Here is a 23120-nt window from a genome sequence, read left to right as displayed (position 1 = left end):
TGTTTATCTAAATGGGAGCAGTTATGTAATCCCTATAAAGGACAATACAGGGGAAAAAATGTCCAAGCCGTTTGTTTTCCCCTGGCAGAGTCTCATTACAGGTCTCTTCCAGGTTGGGAGGAGAGACACTTGGCCAGTCCCTGATGCTCCAGGCTGCGCTGATGATGCCTGCTTCCTGCTGCAGCAGGTGTCCACCTCTGTCCACAAGGGTAGCTTCCCTCTCTTAGCCCTCTGAGGAAGGTCTGACCGTAGCCTAGTCCCTGAGACTCTTCCCAGGTGTATGTGTCACACGTGAAGCCAGCTTCACTGGTCTTCACAGTTGTCCCCAACTTAATCCTGCTTTTTCTCCTCCCCACTTCAGATACAGCTGGCTGCACTTTAGTATCCTGAGTACCCCACAAAGCATGACTTAAAATACTGAGGGACTGAAGCGGTAGCTCTGCCAGAGAATGAAAGTTTGCTTTCCAGCACCAACATGGCAGCTCACAAATATCTGTCCCTCCAGCTCCAAGGGATCCAACTTCCTCTTCTGGCCTCTTAGGGTTCTGGACACACATGTAGCACACAGACATACAGGCAGGCAAAACACCTGTACACATAAAATAAATTTAAATATTAAAACAAAACATTGAGAAAAAACATATTAAAAACAAAACCAGACTTCGCATTAGCTTCTTTCAAACTGAAATAATTCAGGGGAGTGGGCTGGCCGCTTGTCCCTCAGTTTATGTCACGGCTCCTCCCTCAGCACACAGTTCTGATGGACACAGGAAGGAGCGTGAGGAAGAGTGCTGGAAAATGATGTCACCACTTCTAAGTCATCATCTTGATCTAGAGGTATTTGGTTTTTCACTACTTGTTGTTCCTTCCAGAAAATAACTAAATAAAAATAGGAATGTGATGGATTTGAAATGCTTTTCTGCTGATCTCAGAGCACCATAGCCATGTGGAAAATTGTGTAGTCTCAAGGAACAAAGAGCCCGGCATCCTGGCAGCCCTGAGGAGCAGGGGCACCCCAAAACATCCTGGTAACTTACCCGGAGCTTGAGTGCATGAAGGAAAGTTCTAGAGCCTCAGCTACTCCTTCAAATAAGCCAGGCCTTCCACTTGGAAAATAAGGCCTTTATTTTTAAGTTCTGAAGTTTAGAAGAGAGGCAAGTTCTTTCTAAGCAACTGGGTCAAGCAGCCAGAAACTAAAAGAGCCTTAAAAACAAACAAACAAACAAACAAACAAACAAACAAAAAACCAAATCTGTGCCCTCAGGCTCCTAGTATCTCCTAGAACAGCAAGTGTCCTTAATGGACACTCTGGTGGGGTCAGTCACACCTCACAGACTAGCTCTGAGCACTAGCTGTGTGCAAGGAGTGAGAAAAGAGCCGAACATTATGAGGGAGACGCAGAGCGACCCACCTGGGCTGGGATATAGAGCAGGTTTTCCAGTGAGGAGTGGAGCCTGCCTGGGTGCAGGGTGGGGGATGAGGGCTCTGACAGACAGCAGCTGCTTATGCTAGACCTCTGAGTTGGGGAAACATGTTTGGCAGAAAAACTGTCTGGAGAGTCAAGAATGGGGGAAGGGAAGTGTGTCAGAAGAGGCGGCTGGATGGGATGGAGGGAGCAGATCCCCCAGGAGCTGGACACAAGGAGTGGGGAGCCCAGGCTGTGACCTGGCTGGCTAGAGGCAGTGGGGACTGGGAAGCTTTAAGCAAAGGCACTGCTCTGGGTTTGCATCGTGCATACGTCTTTGTGACTGAAGCACACTGAGTGGCTTCCAGGAAGTCTGGCTGGAGGAGAGAAGACCTGCCAGGGCGCATGTATAAGTGTGTGATGAATCACCGCTGTTCAGAGTCCTGGGCGTGGGGTGGGGGATGGGGCTTTACAGACTGCTCATCTGACAGCAGAGCCTTAGAGAGACCCAAGGGCAACTGAGCACAGCCCTTGACCTCACGGAGAGCCACGGCCTGGTCCTGGGCCTTGAGAATTCAGGTGTGCTGTTGACCACACTTCCTTTTATAGAGGTGAAGGCGTGAGCATGGGGGGCAGACAGTGCTTGCAGAGCTGAGGCACACTATCTATCCTCAGAGACATTCCTCTGAGTAGCTGTTACCCCAGTCGGGGCCACCCTGTCCCAGCACATTGGAGGTAGCTGTGGGTAATGAAGCTGACCCCGGCTTGACCAGCTCTGAGGGTAGTCTCTTCCTTAGTGTCCAGCAGGGAACATTCCTCCCACACGCCGGAGCCCAGCCTTCTCTCAGGTCCCCACCCTGTGTGCTTCGGAGAATCCCCCAGGAACACTCATTTGTTCCATAGCTCCTGCCCAACAGTTGCTGGTGCCACCATTTCCCTGACTCCTCCCCCCTTCTTCTCTTTGTCTGGTCGCCTCCTGCCTTCCCGCCTGCCTCAGCAGGGGCAGCAGGTCCTAAGCGTGGAAAGGGGGTATCAACGCTACAGAGAAGGCCTGAGCTAGATTTGGGGATGCCATGGCCCTCCATTCTCCTCTCTGTCCCTGCGGCCACAGTCCCGCAGGGGCCTGACGGCTGTGGCTGTCCTCCTTCCCCAGCTGGGAGACTGTTTAAACATGTTTCCCCTTCCTCAAGGCAGGCATCCAGGCCCGCCTGGGATCCAGCAGGGAGGAAAGTACTTCCTTCTGACCCTAGACTCAAGCAGACATGATCTCACAGGTACTTTTCCATTGTTTTGTGGTAAGCTGCATATTGCTTTAAACCACTCCTTTCCAGAAGGGAGATAATTACTTTTAGTTGTGTCGTCTCCAGATTTGGTACCTTCAAAATTAAATTTCTTCAGGGCATTTCAAGAGACCAATGTATATCATTAACTATCCTCAATTTATAAAAGAAAATACCCCACAATTTGACCATGGCTTACACAACCATAGGTCAGGTGAACACCAAGTTTACCTGAGCTCATGCTGGGTCCACCCAGCCTAAAGGTCCTTAGTTCACCACCTCTGTCTCCATGGAGACAAACACTGGGAGGAAAACACAGAGGTTAGGAGCACAGCCCCCAGGGCAGGTTGGCTCCCTGCCAGGCTGGGAGGGACATGAGGACTAGCTACCATTAGCTTTGCTCTCAGTCAGGTTTTGTCTGAGCCCACAAAATAAAGGTAAGGGCTTAAACATGCTGTGCACTGGAGGGCATTCTGGAAGCAGGGACCTGGGTTCTCACTGGGGCACACATCCCTCTGACTCCTTTAGGCTTTGGCTCTCCAGTGAGAAAGTAACATTAACAGTCGGCACATAATTCATGTGACAGGTGCTTGATGCTGCTGATCTGAGTCACCCCAGCGCCTTGCTCTGAGGCTCTATTTTTAGCTTATTTTGCAGCTGTAGGGTATGAATAAGGTCAACAATAGAGTGACACTTAGACAATAGATAAAGACTGTCCACTTCTCTTCTCTTTACTTTGGGGTCACCCATCCTGCAGGACTCCAGCTCCTAAGTGCTCTCCAGTCCTATGGAGAAGCCCCTGTGGCAAAGAAGCAGATTCTGCTTGACTGATGTCTCAGGAGAAACCTGAAGCTAGAGGCATCTGCCTCAGACATGCCTACATCCCAACTCCGTAGAAACTACAAGATAAGGGCGTCTAGTTATGAGCCACCAGAAGTTTTGGGGTGTGTTGAGGCAACATTGAGGAGGTGAAGGTGATTGGTCACTACATAGCTCTGTATACCTCACTTTGATGGTTCTTAGTGGCGCCGTCTATATTGGAACAAAAATGAGCTGCCACTGTGTGAGACTATGAAGTTAACGGGGCAATGCCCAGCCCCTCCCCAAAGCTAGCTTGCAGGGAGACGTTCTACAGGTAGATGGACCCAGTTACTAGCTCACACTGAAGACTAGGCCGGCTGTAAATAATGCCAAGGTCAGGACTGCTGAGTCTGTAAGCTGTAGGACAACTGGCTCTTGATTGTGCTGGGAAAAAAAGAGGCAGGGTCCAATGGCTTTCATCCTGGCAGTGTTGTGAGGCCCAAGAAACAGTGAAGTCTCTTCCATCACTGCCCCTTGCTACTCTGTGCCCACTATGCTAAGGTAGAGCGCACAGATGTCTTCCTGATACCTGATCAGTATGTTCTCATGCACATTGGTGGTGGGAGGAATAGGAGCTGCTTGGGGCCCTTCCTCCTTGGCTGTAGGGCTATGTGCTGTTGAGGCCCGGGAATCAGACTGACTTGTGTATTCAAGTTCGGAGTGTCTTAGGCTACACATCACAAACATCCCTGAGCCTCAGATTTCTGTGTTGAAGAGACGGTGGTTACAGCGTCCGCTTCCTCCAGTTGGAAACACTAGAGGCATTCACATGGAGGGTACGCAGTAGACAGCAGATGGCGTCAGCCTCTGCCGAAACAGAAGATGGCAAGGAAGACCCCAGAAGTGGAGACCTTCTTCCTTTTCGCATCCACAGATTGGGAATCAGTGAACCTGTGAAGAGCAGGTTGTGGCCCTTAGGACACTGCTAGGTGCCATGTCAGTGACTCAGCTAGACCTGGAATGGTTGGGTACTGTTTTCAGGAGAGAATGAGGGTCAGCTGAGGAGGGTCTGGGGACCAGGACCCCATCTGATGAGGGGCACCATAGCATCCATTTATCGGGTATCCTGGAGGGAGTAGGGACGAGTAACAGCTGGAGAGTGTCTAAATTTTTATTGATGGACGCCCTGCCTGTCGCTTGGGTCTCCCTGGCATCTGCATTCATTCCACCCCCCTGTGCTCGCTTCCTCTGTCCAGGCGTTAGTGCTGCGATGGAGCCAGGACACCTGTTGCCTGGCGCTATGCTCCCAGCCAGGTAGTGAGAGTAGACTGCACATGGATGCCCAATAAGAAACCCAGAAAGACGCCCACAGGAAGGGGAGAGAAGTGGAGCAGAGAAGGCTGCCCCTTGCTTCTGGAAGACTTTCCAGGCAGCTTCTGGTTCCTGGCCCTTAAGAGATACCTCCCGTCCTTACATAACCCACCTATTAAATGTGCTGGCCTCAGCCAGGTGTAAGAAGAAAACCAACCTCATTTTTCCTCAGCGTACCTTTCATGCCTCTCTGTGGAGATTTTATTTTGCTTTTGTTTTTCCTACTCACTCCCCCACCAGATGAAGGTGAGAACTAGGCAGGCCCCTTAGTCTCCCCAACGACAAACCCAGTCCTTTTAACAGTGCTCTCATTCCAGACGGTTCTAAGTGGAGATCAGGTCTGAACACCTAAAGCCTGGCAAGACACAAGGTGGGTTTCTTTGCTGGGTTTGGCTAATCCAGCTGCCCCTCACCAGCCCACAGTGTGCTCTGGCCCTTGGCATGTGGGTGGGGAGGTGTCTTGTGTGGTGGCCTGGTTTTCATCCAGAGCTTGGCTTGGGTCACCCCACCCCCACCCCCATCCCAACTGTGGTATTTCCCTTTTCTCTGTGTACCTCCAACCCCTCTCCTTGAAGGTGGAATGCTGCTTCTCCACTATGACCTAGGGTTCTGCCTTGCTCCTGCCCCACCAGGCTACACTTCTGGCCCTGTGCTCCCCTCCTCCCTGCTTTGGTGCCTGGGCCCTTACACTTGGAGTCCAGTCTAAGAGTGGTACCCCTTGTTCATCCTAATAGTTCCTGTTGCTTGCAGGTCCTGGCTTTCACAGCAGCTGCCACCTCACCCCCCCCCCCCCTGCAGTGCTGGAGACGCTCCTTCCTCTGGGGTCTTTTCCCTTCACTGAATACACAGATCCTACGAGGACATTGGGTGTTGCTGCAGAGTCCGTTTCCAGATGTCTCCTTGCAGAGTGGTCTCACACTTGCTCTGGAATGGGTGGTCCTAGGTAGTGGTTACTTTGTCTTTAGTTTCTGGACTTTGAGATGAAACTGCCACAGTTGGGCACGTTTTTGCACATATAACAGCCCTTTGCCTCCTCTGGATTCTCTTATGTAATAAGACAGGGACAGGTCAGGGATGGGAGATCAGGGGGCACCCAGAGGGCTTGTGCAGTCACACCATCATTGCATCCAGAAAGCCTAAAGGTTGTTTTCAGTCTTGCTCAAAGCAGCAGCCTTTGGGGGAGGGGCTTCTCCGTGCCATTCAGCAACTGAAACTGACACTGAGGGACAGGAAGGAGGACTGTAGATGGTCTTGTTTCTTATCCATATCTGCAGATAGGTAAACCCACCAAGGCAGAGAACTCTGCAGTGTTAGAACTCCTGTAATTGTGGGTCTGCAGAGGCCCCACCTGGTGAGGAGTGTTAGTCTCTGGCTGGTCAGAGCCCAGGACGCTGCCTAACTGTGTGTGCACACTCGCATTCAGGCTCATGAGCACAGCCCCACCCCCGGCCTCCAACCTGCTGCTGGAGAGCCGACCTCCCCTCCCTGGTTCTCTTGGGAGAACAGGCTGTGCATCTCGACAAGCCTCACTCCTTGGCTTTTCACATATCCATCATGTGGTTTGAGAAAGGCTTGGCTTGGGGGTAGGGAGATTACTCAGTGAGTAAGAGCAGTTGCTGTGAAAGCAAGAGGGCCTGCATTCAGACCCCAAGTACTCACTTAAAAGCTAAGCATGGGGGCCCAGAGAGGTGGCTCAGAGGTTAAGAGCACTGGCTGCTCTTCCAGAGGTCCTGAGTTCAATTCCCAGCAACCACATGGTGACGCACAACCATCTATAATGAGACCTGGTACTCTCTTCTGACATGCAAGCACACATATGGGCAGAATACTGTATAAATAATAAATAAATATATATTTTTAAGAAGCTGAGCTGGATGTGGTGACGTACACCTTTAATCCCAGCACTTGGGAGGCAGAGGCAGGCAGATCGCTGTGAATTCAAGGCCTGGCCTACAAAGTGAGTCTAGGACAGCAAAGGCTACACAGAGAAACCCTGTCTTGAAAAACCAAGGAGAAAAAAAAAAGCTAAGCATGGCTAAAAGGGCCTAAAACCCCAGTGCTGAGGGTTGGAGACATATAGCTCCCAGGAGCTCACTGGCCACCACTTAATCTAACAAAGCAGTGTACTTCAGAGAGAGGAAGACACTTGATGTCCTCCCCTGGCCTTTTCATACATAATACACACACACACACACACACACACACACACACACACACACACACACACACTACAACATCATGTGTGCATACATGTGTATACATACAAACTCAGATGTGAAAGCTGGCATGAGGTTTGGGAGGAATAGTTCGAGCCATGGCCTGTTTCATTTAGATCCCAAATGCTGTGGGGAGATGGCTGCTTCACATTGCTCAGCCTGGCCTTCCAGACCAGAACTCTCTTTTTAGGGCTTTGGCCCCAAGATCAGGGATCAGGAGCACTGAACCTTGTTTTCCTCAGCCCTGTCACCCCAACCCCACTCCATATGTGTGGGAGGTGTGGCTGGCATCTGCATCAAGGTTGGGACATTTTTCTGGGGCAGTGTCCAGCTTCCACAGTCACCCCAACAACTATGGGAGGTGGGGACAAGTTAAGAACGCATGCTCAGTGCCTGCCTGTCCCCGTACCCTCTGGGTGGTCTCTGTTGGAACAGTTCTTGCTCTTCTATAAGGTGGGGATGCTGACCCCTCCTTTTCTAGTGTGTGAGTCTATGTCTAAGCCCACTGTAGCTTTCGGGAAACTGCAGACTCCTACCCCAGCATAACTTGTAGAAGCATTCCCAGGCTGATAAGGACTGCTGGGGCCAAGAGTGTAGTATGCCATTGTACTTGAGTCATTTTTTATTTCTGTCCATAGACCAGGAGTAGCTATTTCTCTGTGTCTTATCAACTTGCATTTTTTTCCATCTTTGTAAACCCAAGAGGTAGCATGTGATGTTTTATCCTTCATTTAGGGCACCACCCTGTTCTTACTGGGTTGACATTTTTTAATCCATTGGCCACTTGGGATATCCAGGTTGGTCATAAACTTTACCAAGTTTTCTGCCGTAGTGCTTATACTTCTGCCTCTGAGTGTGGGTGTGGCATGAATATTAACTCTGTATTTGCAATCGACATGCATAGTAGCATATAGCACAGAGGTGGCTTTTGTTCAATAGCAGTCGTGGTCATTTGCCCTTGTTTCTTTATGGTGTTAGAAGTTCCCACCATGCCTAGACTTGCCCTCTCTAGTCTGTTTTACAAGGAGACATCTCTGGCAGGCAGCGTGGGAGCCTGTGGCAGCAGTGTGGGGGGATATGGCGCCTGCACTAGTCTTCGAGACAGCTTGGCCTGGGACAGTAGACCAGCTTGGCTATGGGAAGGCTGGGAAACGGAAGGCCTGAGCCACAGTTGAATACACAGGAACAGCTCCCAGAAGCCTCTGCTGTTAACTGTCTGTCCTATGAGGAGCTCCTTGACATCTGAGACTTATCTAGAAATAGAAGCTTGGCTGCAGAGAGCTATGCTGGCCAGAGGTCCCTGGGCATGGGACTCCTGGTGGGGCAGGCAGGAGGGGTGTGGTCTTGATGGCCTGTGTGTGCTAGATGTTGTGTCTCTTGCTCTTACTAACAGACACCCCAGGAGCGTGTTCTAGAATAGCAACACACAGTGCGGGGGCATCGATGCAGCACTGATGGCTTTTATTGCAAATTTGTGTCATTACAAGGATAGTCTGGGAATATATTTTAAAAAACAACAACAACAAACCTCCCTTTTATATATACATGGAACATGCTACATGGTACACTGGGAGAAATGCTGAGGTAATAGGCATGAACCAGATGTGGACAGTACCAAATGCCCCACACTTCACACACCTGGCACATGTGCCCACTGGAAGGATCTCACTTTCTTGACTTATCTGCTGCCCCTGGCATGGCAGTCATCTGGTAACTGTAAGCCCAGCAGGACTCGGGAGGCCACCATGCTGTGCTCACCAGCAGCCCCAAGGGCACTGCAAGGCATGCAAAGTAGTCAGTTTTTCTTTGTGTGGCTTCATCTTCTGGGGCAGTGTGTAACATGGAAACGGGGTACAGATTGTTCCCCATGAGTACAGGACCTCAAATCTGCAGCTGTCTGGGGGTCCCCACATGTTGGCAGTGACTTCTTTCCAATGGAGTGTCTCTTGCAAGGCAGGGTACTGTTTGTGTGGAGGTTAAAATTCTGTGGAGGCTAAAGTATGAATGTAAGGTGCAAAAGTGAATACGGGTCTATATGGCCGCCACTGTGGCTTTTGGCCTGGCTTTCCCTTTCCTGGCCGGAACCTGAGCCCAGACCATTTCCTCCCCAGAGGCCAATTAATTGTGCCAGAAATAAAGGTCTGTGTGACAGAAGAGGAGAGGCCAGGAAGAAGGGAGAAGAGGACCCTGGGCCTCCAGTGAGCAGCCACAGACTAAGGCACAGAAGGTGCAGCCTGAGGGGACGACTAGACGGAGGGATGCTGAGCTGTCCCGAGAAGGGGAAAAGCTAACAGTCGATCAGGTGCTCAAAGGGGTTCCAAAGAGAGAAGGCCGGGAACCCCTATGTGGGAGGTGAGCTTGCATTCATTCTGGGAAGAACCCAAAATCAGGGCTACGTGGCTTGTTCTGTCCTTAGACAAGGAGAAAAGCGTTCTCCTAAGCGTAAAGTTGTGGCGCTGGCATAAGCCTCTGAGAATTGAGTATAGAGACATTCTGTGTATGTGGAGACCCATATGTATATCTAGACATCCCACGTGTGATATGTGTCTAAGCACACATGTGGTGGCTCGTATGCATGCCTGTCGTGTCTGCTGGTGTTGGCAGTTGTGTTTCTATTGGAGGGACTTAACTGATTGGAAGAATCTGCAGTTCTGCCCTGTCCTGGGACGTGAGGGGCTGTCTGGTGTGAAAGAAAGCAGGAGGGACAGAGAACACTGTTCCTTTCCATCACCTGACAGAGTGACTTTGAAGAGCTGAGTCCGGCACCCCAGCCTCCCAGCCTGAGGTCGCACAGCTGGGACAGCTTCTGGCGATGGCCTTGAGTGGCCAGGCAGGGAGGCTTAGTGGAAGGTGTTGGGATTGGGCCGAATCATCATCACCACTTTCTTGAGTGAGTAAGATCCTCCTCGGAACTCGGCCCAGTAGACCCCGTCTTGGTATCGGCTCCGGTAATGGCCTCCACGGTACCACACCCCATTGAGGTTGGAGTGAGCACAGGCATTGTACCACCATCCTCCCTTCTGATAGTGGGCACAGTTTCCTGTAGGAGAGAAGGGAGTGAGGAGTGTTTAGGAGGTTGCCGCATCTACAGTGTGTGTGCTTGGGGTCTTTTACAGGACCCTTAGTAGGACGCCTGCCTTTGCTGCTTGCCAGCCATTGTGTTTTTGTCAGTAAAAGAACAAAAATAATGCCCACCACATAGGACTGTCGCAAGAACAAATGAGGGCCATGTATAGCCCTTGGCCTGGGTTCCACTCAGAGATGGCCCTGGAGGAAATGGAAGTGGCCTGCCGTGGCCTGTGGAAAGGGAAAGCAGGTCTCTGACAATTTTTGAGAGTTGAAAGGGTTGGTTAAGAGTCTTTCAGAGAGACGAGGAACTGTTTCAGATGAAATGCCCCTCTTGGCCTCTCCAGCTGAATTCCATCCAAATAACTTTTTGTGCTATTTCATAAAAGAGGGATATTTCCATGCAACCCTTGGCATTGTCACATCGCATTGCATTTTGGTGCCAAGGACAAGCAGTTCAATAATAAGTGTGGGCAAGGTGCAAGCAGGCATGCAGGGGCAAGGCGTCCCACAGAGGGAGGACAGAAGAGCTTGGTTGGGGTCTGGTCCTAAGAGGGGACCCCTTCCTCAGGGAGGGGCTGCCTCCAGCAGAGGTCATGGGAGGAGGAGTGAGGAGGCCACAGGCAGCTGGAGGCTGAAGCTGTGGGCCTTAGCCAGCCCCAGCCAGCCCGTATTTCCCAGAGTTTTTCTTGGGGCTTCTGCTGTGCCCTGTCCAGATACCATCAGGACCAAGTGGCTGTGCTACATTGGGCAAACAGGAATAGTCCCCAGCAGCCTCCCTCTCTATACCCTGGCCCTAGCCCTAGCCCTATACCCCTGGCCCCATCTGACTGTTTGTTGCCTTACTCCTAAGGGCATGGTGTAGCCCCATGTCCCAGTGTCAGGCCGACAAAGGCCACTCTTCTGCCTTTTCTGAAAGCCATTGTAATTTGACTCAGAGAGTCCCCACTACAGAACAATGGTTGAGTCCCTGGGCCCTTCCAGTGGACTTAGTTCAGTACCAGAATGGCCAGCTGTGTCCCTGTGGTATGAGGACAGGCAGGTCCTGTCCCATCTGGCCCCTGAAGTTGTGAGAACTGCGCACTAGAGTGTGGCTGCCTTGGGGACGATTGTCCCTGACTTAGTATATAGGAATCAGAGATTGTTTGAAGTGCAGTCCCTGCTTGAGACAGCCCCCAGAGCTCAGTCCTCAAAGGGACAAGTCCACTCTCAGGCCAGGCTTAGTTGGGAAGCTAGGCAGGATGGGCTAGGCCTGTCTGGGAAGCAGACAAAGACTCAGTCCAGAGGTAGTATCAGCCTCCGGAGCCCTGGGCCTTGCTGACTAGCCGACCTACAGGGCCTCTGGGCCTCATGAAACGTTCCTGGGTGGAGAACATGGTTGTGGGGTGTCTATACTTAGAGCAAAGCTAGACCTGTGCATCTTGGACTTCTCTGTATTCTCCTTTGTTTCTTGTTTAATCAAGACTTGGGTTTGAGGATGTAACCAGGGGCAAATGGCGTCTCCACCAGCTGGTTTCCTCTTAGTGGCTTTCTTACAGTACTGCATTCGCATTACAGGTAGCCAGTAGGAGAGTCCCTGAGAATACTCCTCACCTTGCTGTGTGCTGCATCCTAACTTCCAGATTCAGCATGCTGAGGGTGCATGACGAGAGGATGAGGCCAGCACTGCAGTGTGGAGTGTGTGACCCAGCCTCAGGGGCTGCGAACAGTGTTTTCAGACAGCACTGAGAAGCTTGTGATGAGTGTAGCCCAGGGCAGCCCTCACCTGCGAGATCTGGGCACCTCTATGTCCCTTTTTGTAAGTGCCACTTGCAGTCTGAGGGCAGTGGGCAGAAGGAAGGGACAGCTGTCTGTCACCGTGGCATCTTCTTGCTCCAGTCCTGGAGTCAGGGGCCCTAGTGCTGATGGATTCCCGGTCAACACTTAGGTTTAGTTCTGCTTTTCTTACCTGTGTAGACATCATGGTCCCTGTCCAAGGTGGTGAACTGTTTGCCGTTGTGCCAGGTAAAGGAGTCGCCCGCGTTGCCGTGATAGCGCCCCAGCCGCAGCTTATAGTACTCGCTCTCTGGCTCCAGTCGGAAGCTAGCATATTCTGCAAAGACCTTTCGGCCAGACCAGTCCTCCATGGTTACGAGCAGTTTGTAGTTGCCTTGGTTCGTCAGCCAGTAGATATTCTCCAGGCCCAGCCAGTATTCACCATCGATGTTCCCAAACCCTTGCTGGGGAAGACCCAGGAGAGCGTGAGTGAGGAGTCAGTGTCCCAGCACTAGTCAGACTCCTGTCCCTGCTGCCCGTGTATCAGGCTCTGTGACTGGGTGAGCCACTGAACCTTTCACCCTCAATCATGAGCCATACACACATCTGAAGAACACGTTTTCCTTCCATCATGTGGGCCTGTTTCTTGTCCTAACCTACGGATGCTATAACTTTTCAAAGTCAGGTAGATGTGGTCGTTTGAGAGCCTGGCACCCAGAAGGTGCAGCCAGCATTGCTTATACGAGAGCCATTGCCTCCCGCCTCAGTTGCCTTCTCTGGAGATGGGTTGTGTGTGTGGGTTGTATTTAAGCTCTAGCATAGACAGCTGAGAGTTGTGATAGGCATGCGACATTCACCTGGGCCCTTCTAGGTTTGAAACCCAGTAGTTTTGTTACTCATTTGATATGTGCTTTTGGGCATCAGCTGAGCAGTGGCCCCCAGAGTCTTATGTGTGCTTCTCAGAGCCAGGTACCATCAGTCTCCCTGGGGTGGGTGAGCACTTGCTGCGTTGTACCACCTCCACGAGAGAGTGGAGGAGTGCAAGCAAGGGCGCCCTCAAGGCTAGGCTTTGGGGGAGGGACAAGCAGGAGATACAGGCTGCCCAGGGCGAGCCAGGATGGAGGAGATGGGAGGAGCTGCTGCAGGACTACATGCAGGGGCTGATGGGAGGTGCAGCTTTAAGCCTTGAACCCTCACCTGCAGTTGTTGCTTTACCATGCTGCGGCTGTAAGCCTGTAAGGTGACTTTGTAGTGATAACTTCCTCAAGGGCATACACAGGAGCTGCTGCAGCAGTACCTGACACAGGACAGGTGTCCCCAACCTGAGCTGCTCATGCCATCCTTAGAGTCCCCTCTTGGTCCAGAGCAGGGTGAGAGGTATGGCAGATCCCTTGCACTTGACTTACAAGAAGCAGCCTTTAGTATCCTGGGAACTGGGAAACCCAGAGAATGGATCTCGCAGTTAGGGCCCAATTTTTGTCACTGTTTCCTACTCGAGGCTTTTAAGGAGCTTCCCAGGACCTGGAGCCTTGGGACCTGCCCCTTGTGGCTGTTAAGAGCAGATCCATCTTGTTGGAGGCCCCGGCTGGGAGATGCTATCTCTCTAGTCTTTCCTCTCCTGAACAGCAGACAAGAAGGGGCCTGGCCTTACCACTAGGATGGCTTTGCAGAAATGGTCCTGTCCTTGTCCTTCTAAACTGGGGGTGGACCAGTCACCTTGCAGGCAATGCATCCAGGCCCTCTGGTCTCACCTTATAGGTCTCCCAGTTCCTGAAGAAGTTGACGGAGCCATCCAAACGTCTCTGGATGACAGTCCAACCCCCAGGGTCATGTCTCTGGTCGCACCACACCTGCATGAGGCGGTTGGTGTTCTCAGGCTTTACCAGGTAGATGGAACTGGTGCTGTGGCCATCTTCCAGGGCCTGCAGGCAATCTCTCCATGGGCCTGTAGACAGAATATGTGTATGTTACAACTGCCTGCTGCCAGGCTGCACCCTCGCTGTACTCCAGACAGGCATAACCTCCAACAGAGGTAAGAGACACTGTTTGCAGGGGTAGATCTTTGTTTCCTAAGTTTGAGAAGTCATGTGCTATAAAAGCAAGTGCCGAGGCCAGGAGTCAGGAGGCCTGGACTGCAAGCCCCACTTTGCCCTCCCTCCCTCAGTGACCCATGAGAAAGGTTATGCTCTTCTCCTGGCCCTTGATCTCTCTTGTTTGTAGACAGGAGACACATTTTTTTCCTTCAGAGCTGTTAGGATCACAGGTCATTTGGGTGGATAATCTTTGAGTGTTTTTAAAAAGAGTCATTTCCACTGGTGCAGTGAGATGTGGGCCTACCGTGCATGGCCACACTCATCAGTGCTGTGTGGGCTCCATGCTACGCTTTGCCGATTCAGTCCTTGGCTCTCCTCACCAGGTGACACCAAAAGGTCTAGGGGCCTGGATAGCTGCCACGTGTCTTTCAGCCCCTGGCCATGCTCTCTCTCTCCTCCAGTGATTTCTTCTGTTAGGACATTATTCACACTACAAGAAGGTGCAGGCTTGAGTCATCAAGGTCCAGTGAAGCTGGGTCTTCCTCAGTGCTCAGAGGAAACTTCTGGAGAGTCTCAAGGCCTGCCTAGTAGGCTGCATAGTTTAGATAATTGTCACACATTGCTGCATACTTTTTAAAATACCCTCATGACTGAGAACGGTTAAGAGAAATGTGCTAGGACGCCTGATTTGCTTACTATTTTTTATGTTCATTTCACAACTATTTGGTCACTGGTACACACCTGTGTAGTGGTACACACGTGTCATCTTAGCACCTGGGAGGTGGTGGTAGGAGGATCAGAAGTTTAAGGTCAGCCTCTGCCACAAATTAGGCTCTAGCTAGCTTAGGTAATAAGATCCTGTCTCAGAAAACAAAAATAAAATCAGCAATAAAGGTAGCTATTACGGCTGGAGAGATGGCTCAGAGGTTAAGAGCACTGACTGCTCTTCCAGAGGTCCTGAGTTCAATTCCCAGCAACCACATAGTGGCTCACAGCCATCTATAATGTGATCTGACTCTCTCTTCTGGCCTGCAGGTGTACATGCAGACAGAGCACTGTACACATAATAATAATAATAATAATAATAATAATAATAATAATAATAATAATAATAACAACAACAACCATCATCATCATCATCTTTTTAAAGGTAGCTATTAATTGAGTCCCAGCCCCCTTAAGGGCTGGCCTGGGCCTTGAGAACTCAGGGCAGTGTAGGCCATCTCTGGTGGCCAGGCTTCATGAGCATTCTTAGCTATAATTCTGGCAATCCTGTCTTTCTCCCTCCATGGTGGGGAGGTAGCCCTCAGTGGTAGGTTCACTCAGTTTTTCCTGCACAGCCCCAGCTTTGCAGCTCCCCGAAGGCTGGCTCTAGTCTACTGTGATGACTAAAGCTTGGACTTGGGTAACTTTCTGGGCCTTGCAAGCAGTGTGGAGCACCCCACTGAGCACCTGATGGGAACAGGAACCCTCTGCTCCTTTGTCACTCTCCTGTGCAAGCTCAGTTGGATGCTGACTGTCAGTGCATTCCTTTCCTTATTCTCAGGGGGCTTCTTACACCCTTAGCTTTTCTCTGCACACAGGACAAGCAGGTCCCCAAGTACCCATCCTGGGCAAAATGTATGGCACACATGTAGTTCCTTCACTCCTTCCTTCCTTCCTTCTTCCCTCTTTCCTTCCTCGCTCCCTCCTTCCCTCCCTTCCCCCTTTATTCCCTGATGCCACTTCCTGCTTTTGCTCACCCCCAGTTTCCGTCCTGGGGAAGGGGAGGCCAGACCTTCAGAAGGAACATTCAGAAAGAGAAAAAGGTTTTCGTTATATTTGGCCCAAGCCCCAGGGACTGAGACAGAGAATGAGACTCTGTCCCTGACAGCTGGAGCGGAGCGCTGGTGGCGTGGGAGGCCTCCCAGCTTTCCACCGGGTCAGCAGGACAGGGAGCCACGTTAATGAGAGTACTGGGATAGAAGACGGAAGGGAAGGGAGACTACAAAGTAACACCCACCAAAAGCCAGCAGCCAGACCTCTCCTGCACAGCCACCCAGCGCCTGGGGGGGACAGCCGGATACAGAGGCTGCTCTTGAAGGGGGTGTCATGTAGGTAGGCTTTGGAGGCCACTGGAAGTGTGACAGGTTGGTCTCCAAGCTACCAATCTGTGGTGCCTTCCACGGTCCAGCCTTGCCTCTGCATTCTTAAAAACTGGCTTTAAATTTTTAATTTTTTTTTTTTTTGGAAGACCAGTATTTTAGAATGATTTGAGGTCTTTAGCAGTAAAATCTCTTTAAGTGGTAAGACTTTATAGAAAGGCCTGGGAGATGGCTCAGGAGGTAAAGAGCTTTTCATGCACACAAGGACCTGATTCAGCCCCTGGTTCCTGTGTAAAGCAGTGTGGTAGTATACCTCTGTGATCTCAGTGCTCCTGTGGCCAGATGGCGACAGAGACAGGAAAAGCCCCTCAAGCTTATGGACCAGCCAGCCTGACACACACAGTGACAGGCAGGAGAGACCCTGTCTCAGGCAGAGTGTTAGGCAAGATCCAGTATCCAAGGATGTCATCTGACTACCACGTGCATGCCGTGGTGCCCACACATACAAATATGTGCAAGTATCACACATAGAGGCACACACACATACACACATACATACAAATACAAATATTACACACATACATGCAATAAATAATTTACTGAAAGGAAAACATGGGCTTTTATAGCTTTTGAAAATGTTTCAGAAGGTAAGTGGGTCCTTGAGGCCCTTGCCTAAGAAAGGCCTGACCACAGCAGCAGTAGTAACAGCCCAGCGCTGCAGCCTGCCAGAGCGTTTGCTGTGGCCCAGTCTGTTGTAGGCCTGCCTGTGTATTTACATTGCTGACTCTTCCCGTGTGCCTGAGAGATGGTTGTAGTCTCCCCATTTTACAGGTGAGACCACCCTAAGGCTAAATGACTCCTGGCAGCAGGGTGGTCTGAGGCTCCAGATGGTCTGGGTGGGAGAGTGTACACTCAAATGCACCTTTCTGTCTCCCCAGCCAGACTGGCCCTGATAGAGGCCTGGCTCTGGCCTCAGCATCCTGGTGACCAGATGTGCCAGATGGTTAAACCCTTTTAGTTTTGTCTTTGTTGGTAATTTGGGTCTTGTTTTAGTTTTTCCTACATTACTAACTGTCTTTTGCCTATTTTGCAACTATTTTGGTGTCTTATGATTCTGAAGTTTTTCTTTGTGTGTATGTGGCAGGCCTGGCCGATATGGCCAGCCTTCTGCAACTGTAGAGAGGTTTGAATGATGGGGAAGCATCATTTTCTGCAGTCTGTTCGACACGCAGGCCACCAGGTTGTTAAAGAGCTGAGGCTCTCTCAGAAGCTCTCCCCCAGAACTCCACACTCAGACGCATCCCTGTTACTTAGTTATGTAAGTAAGAAGCAAAATTATCAGCATAAGTGGCAAATGAAAGCCAGTCCAGATAACAGACCGAGTGGACGTGGCACCAGCACGTGATGAGAAGCCTCTATGTAACCAGGGATGACACAGTGGCTGACACTGCAATGAAGAGTCAGTACTGTAACATAAACAGCTCAGTGACAAATGTGCCATCATCACACTTGGGTAATGCCACAGAAGGCCAAGTACAGCATCCAATTTTGGGTAAAGAATCCGAGGAGGGAGAGGTATGAGGTTGGGGAAAGACTACTCGTGTAGTGCTCAGAGCATTGGGGTCAGATCCTGGTCGCTTTTCTTACTCACAGTGTGACTTTAGGCAGACTCCTGCCTCAGTTTTTATCGTTATGACACAGGGAAAGAATACAAGCCATCCTGTGAATCTCAGCTCCGGGGCTGGGTGAAGACTCTTCCCTTAGGTCCAAGCTTGATATGCGGGAAGTGTTTCAACCCCCTCCTTGGGATACACATGCTGTTTGCTCTTGAGTTTCTTAAACTAAACGTGTGTGTGTGTGTGTACACACGCACGCGTGCACATACATGTGTCTGTGTGTGCTTGTTAATAGGTATTTTCTACTAGGTACATTTTAAAAGTCAGAATTAGTAAAAGCCACTAAGCTGCACTGGAGTCGAAAATGAGAATCTTCTTTGTTGACTGCAGCTGAATGTTCAAAGTGCAGTGAGCGAAGCATCTCCTGGCGCAGAGCAAGTGCTGGGTGCTGTTTGCCTTGGCTCCCCTTCTGAGAGGTAGCTCTGCCCGTAGCACCAGGCCAACACTAACTCGGCGGCACCTAGGCTCACCTTTATAAAGACCATATTTACACCACAGTCAGAATGTTCCACATGAAGAGCAGCGCGGCTGCCATGCAGAGCAGTTCTGTGTGGTTCCCTAGAGAGGGACGGGGTGCAGGAAAGGCACACGATTGAGGCCAAGGATGGGGAGGGAGGGATGCTGGCCACGTGGGACATGTCGGCCGCAGGCCTTGTTACCCTGGGATCAGCCCTGGGAAATTTGAAATTATTTGGCTAAGAGTAACTCAATTAATTTATGATTGGCTCTGATTTCTCAGCAAATCACCTGGGGTTGATTGAGGTGGTGGTCCAAGCCCTGATCTCCTCTCTGGCATTTCTGATGGAAACAGCATAGGTACGAGGCACACCGCCACCGTGAAAAATGGGGAGTACTTCATTGCTTGCCTTCCTGGTAAAGGCAAGTTGAGGCTGGCAGCCAGGTCAGACTCAAATGTACCATTATCTTCTGTGTCCTCTCTGTAATCTGAGGATGACCAGCCTCAGCTGGATTGACCCAGTCCCTGCAGCTGGAGGAGTGGTTCTTATCAGGCAGAGTGCAGTGCCCACACCAACACACCCAAAGGATGTGGTAAGAAGCAGAGCTGGCCAGCAGTCTGGGGCCTTAGGCTGAAGAGAGGAACCTGGGGCCTGTGGTCCCTGGGAGTGTTCTTGAGAGTGCTGTGGTCCTAAATGTCACCCTAGGGTTCAACTGAGGTGCCTTCCTTATGTCCTAGTGGTATCCTGTGTGACTTCAGTTCTCATTGATGGTCCATCTCCAACAGAAATGACTAGATATCAAAATTGGATACTAAAATTGCATCTGGAATGTCCTACTCAAATTTACCCATTTAATGCCACCCTGGCCAGTGGCAGGCCCCTGGATGTCCTGAACATGTCTGAAGCAGACCCTAGTGGGAGGAACAATTTGTCTGATAATGCTTGAGTCTCATTTTTTAAGAAGTTTGGCAAAATCATTGTCCATGTCCATCACTGTCCGTGTCGATCGTTGTCCATATCAATTGCTGCCCATGTCAGGGGCTACTTCTCGGTGAAGCAGAGAACAAACAGTGGCCTAAAGACGGGAATAGTCTGCAGCGTGCCAGAGCTGTTGGCATGTGCAGGCTGCTTCTCCCTTGCAGTGGGGGTGGGAGTGCTGGTGAACTCGCTGTGTCCTCCACACCAAGGGCCTAGGGCAGGGAGCTTTGAAGAGTTTATTAAAATGTTTGAAACATAAAAAATTTCTTACCCAGTACTCAGATGTGAGAAGAAAACTAAAAATAAAAATTTACTAGCCTATGATTAAATTCTACAGAGTGTACCAATCGTCCTGTTGGATTCATTGGTTGTTAACTTCCGCCTCCAGAAGAGATGTTATTACTCTGAGAAACAATTTGTAGGTTAGATTTTCTCAAGAATTCCTGAGCACGCCTGATGTTTGCTGAGAAATCAGAGCCAACCATAAATTAATTGAGTTATTGCTGGCCAAATAATTTCAAAAGCAGAATTACTCAAACTCTATCAAAATTGTTATAGTAAAAATTATATTGGATGTGTGAGGGAAGCACGCACAATGCGTCTGATTCAGATCCAGGCCTCCCAAGAGCTCTTAGGGGCCATGAAGGGCTTGCAAGGGCCCCATCCTGCCTGCTGGACCTCAAAATAAATAATACCACTCTACTGAAATGTCCAGTGTTAGTATCAGGCTGAGGAGAGAGGTGAGCTTGCTTAGGAAAAGGGTGGGGCTTGGGGTAGACCTCAGTGGTAGAGCCCTTGCCTGGAGTTATTTGGTCCCTAGTTTCAACCACCAACACTAGAGGAGGAGAAGGAGGAAGAGGAGGAGGGAGAACACAGAGAGAGACAGAGACAGACAGAGACAGACAGACAGAATCCTATGCTAGCAGAGTCCTGGAAGTCTCACTGTGCAGAGGTAAGCACCCTTCTGGCCTCAAGAGTCAGGGAAGAGCCACCCTTCCCCAGTGTTGCTGTTGGTAGCCCCCAAGGCTGCTTAAGAGAGGTAGCCATTGGACTGAAGGGCTCACAAGTTGACATCATGGAAGAATTTATTAGACCCGGGACTCAATCCACAAATGCTGAACAAGTGGCTGGTGGTCCTGTGGTCAGCCAATCTATGGACCCTTTCCAGGGAAGGGGCCAGCTTTATCGGCTCTTCTTAAGGAACTCATGTTGGCTTTCCCTGGTCACCTTTTATCTCCCACATGCTCACAAAACCCTCTTTATCCTATGTTCTGCCGTCTTACCCTACGGCTGGACCGCAGGCCACTTAGTATGTAATTTGTGGCATTTTGGCCATTTTCTCTGAGACAGAGCATTTGCCTAGCAGTGGGCCTGGTCTTTATGGTTTCCTGACCATTGCTGATCATGGCTGAGAGCATGTCTATAGGGCCTCAGCCTTTGTCACCTCCCCTAGAAAGCCTTTCCCAGCCCTAAAGGCAGCTTTATCCTGCCTAGGCTTCCTAAATGCCCTTGTGTTTATCTCTTGGAATATAGCACTAGCAGTCACTGCCACATCTCAGAGAGCCTGTCAGCAGCCAACCAGATAACTCTTGTGCCATTTTATCCTTTCCTCAGGGCAGCTCAGGTTCAGAGGCCTGTGACTGGCGCTCAGGTCTGTATGTGGCCCCGGGGTTCCTCCTGTGTAGTGTTGTTGTTACCATGCAGTCAGTAGATGGCAGTGGGCTCCTGTGGGAACAGCCACCTTCTCAGGGCAGTGAGTCTGTGGGGAGCAGACATACACAAGTCTCTTCCCGTGCCACCTGCCTTCACCTGTCCCATCTTCACAGGAATGTAAGCTGCATTTCCTTGTCATTCTCAGCTTGAGAACCTTCTGAAAGCAGAGACCTCTGTGGCAGATGGTCATCTGCATCTAGGCCAAGTCCTAAAATGGGAATATGGAACAGACCATGTGCAGTGGAGGCCTGTGAGTCTGAGCAGTGCCACATGCTGCCTTTGCTGGTCTCCTAGAAACTGCCCTTAGGAAAGTCACATATGCTGCTCAATTTCCACATAAAAAATTTAGTTACTCTCATTTAAACTAATATTTGGTTTTCCTATTAATCTTTTCCTATGTGTACAATAATTTTAACATAACATTGTGTATTTAAAAAGGGCAGGGGGAATCACTTTTTTAATAAAGAGGGCATAGATGACATAAGTGCTCAGGTTCAGCAGACCCATCTCCTCTGAGATTCAGGTAAGGGTCACCTGGTTTATAGCCAAGACACTCTTGATCCCAGATTCACCTCAGGGAGGGTGAAGTTGAGTAGAAGTGATGGGCAGTCAGGGAAGGACTCTCTCCAGTGTCCCATGAGCAGGTCCCTGCAGCCCTCCTTAACAAGTGTTTATTGTTACCTGTATCACACGTCTTGACCATCAGGCTCAATAGACATATTGGTTTAGCCACTCAACAGTGAGGGACCAGCTAGCTCAGCTCTGCTTGCTTTCTCCTTTCAAGAATGGATTTGGCGGCCTGCCGTGAGGACTGTACAGTCAACCAAGTAAATTCACCACAGTGATCTGTTTGTGTAGCTGGTAAGCTGGCCACAGATGCCCAATCTCCAGGATTTTCTCGATTACTTCTGGCTTGCCAAATGCCAAACTGCTGGGATTTTCAGGCCCTGAGATGCCAGATGCCCAAACTGTCACAGTCACAAAGTTGATAGTTTATCTCCTGCAAATAGCCAGGGCCTCCAGCCCACTGTGGTCCTTGGAACTCGGCTGAGGGGTGGAGGGAAGCTGTGAGTTACACTCAGGCTCCTGTGATCAGTTCCCCAGACCTCCAGAGGGGGAGGGGAGGTGCAAGGAAGATGGTCCTGGAATTGCCTGCCTCGAGTGGCTTCTATATAGGCAGAAGCTAGCAAGGAACACTCTGAAGTATCTGATGCAAGGAATTTTGGATATCTTAGTTCATTTAAGAAAACATTTTAGGAAAATACAGAGTATAATACAGGGGAAGAACATACATTCTAGAGGCAGGACACCAGGTGGGTCTCCTGTCAGTCTCTGTAGCCCCAAAGGCTAAATCAAAATCAGACCCAGCCAGTCCCCCATCACCTGCAGCATCTCATACACACCACCACACACTGTCACCTTGCAACAGTCCCTTTTCTCTGCAACGATGTAAACTGAGTCAGTTCTAACCACTGTTTGCTGGGGAGCCATGGTCTACCATGCATAGTTCCTAGGGACTCCACCTAGGAAAGTGGTCTTGGCCAGCCTGTCCACGCCACAACTCCAGAGGCCTAGGATGAAAGGGTGTCGTCACATGTGCCTTGAATTGTCTATGAAGCAGTGAGACCCTGAGAGGGAGTCATAATGCGCAGAGCTGACATGTAAGGAGAGCAGGGCTAGGCCCAGTTGTCTGTGAAAGGCTGATGTATCACCCCAGGGTGTGTCCAAACCTGACAGGACCTAACCGCTGCATTTACCTGAACCTTCCCTAAGACCCATGCCCTGGCCATCAAGTACACATCTTGGTTTCTGAGGACTGAGGCGCTTCCCTGCCTAGTATGGCTGCAGCTGCTGTGTCTGTGTGGCACTGTAAGGTTTCCCCAACCCCCCCCCCCAACAAACACATGAAACAATAACAGAAGGCAGGCCTGTGTAGCCAGTGCTAAGTCATGTGTTCCTAGAACAGTCTTTCCACACTGGTGCCTTAGGTGCTCCCTGGATGGCAAGCTTTAAATGTGGCTGACTAGCCTTGTCAGTCCCAGTGTCCTGGGAATTACAAGTGCAATGGTCCTTCTCCGCTCTGCACAGACAGGGAGGCCATGCTAGGGGCCAAGGCGCCTCCCTCCACACCTTAGCCTCTTGACATTAGGGCTCCTCTTTTATCCCTAAAAAAGCCGATAAATAGGAGAGGAAGGAAATAGCTAGAAGAGCCCATGCCTACTGGGGGGGGGGGTTTATTATTGTTGTTTTAAAGTTTTTTGAGACAAGGTTTCTCTGTGTTGCC

At 50.4% G+C, this 23120-nt stretch overlaps 2 protein-coding genes across 9 annotated transcripts in view; one reads left to right on the top strand and one right to left on the bottom strand.

Moving 5' to 3' along the window:
• The window catches only part of RALGPS1 (Ral GEF with PH domain and SH3 binding motif 1), a 293692-nt gene that overhangs the window by 176670 nt on the left and 93902 nt on the right, over positions 1-23120 (top strand). The gene's annotated exons all lie outside the window — the stretch shown is intronic.
• Positions 8518-23120, bottom strand: part of ANGPTL2 (angiopoietin like 2) — a 31233-nt gene continuing 16630 nt past the window's right edge. The window contains exons 3-5 of the mRNA XM_084798853.1: positions 13646-13839; positions 12088-12358; positions 8518-10113 (exon numbers count right to left, since the gene is read on the bottom strand). Coding sequence (XP_084654979.1) covers positions 9914-10113; positions 12088-12358; positions 13646-13839 — 665 coding nt within the window. The 3' untranslated portion in view covers positions 8518-9913. The remainder of the gene's footprint in view (positions 10114-12087; positions 12359-13645; positions 13840-23120) is intronic.

Source organism: Acomys minous (assembly GCF_964271855.1).
Source record: "Acomys minous genome assembly, chromosome: 10".
Lineage (NCBI taxonomy): Eukaryota > Metazoa > Chordata > Mammalia > Rodentia > Muridae > Acomys > Acomys minous.
Note: the sequence above shows the minus strand (reverse complement) of the source record. Positions and strands in the feature narration are given on the sequence as shown.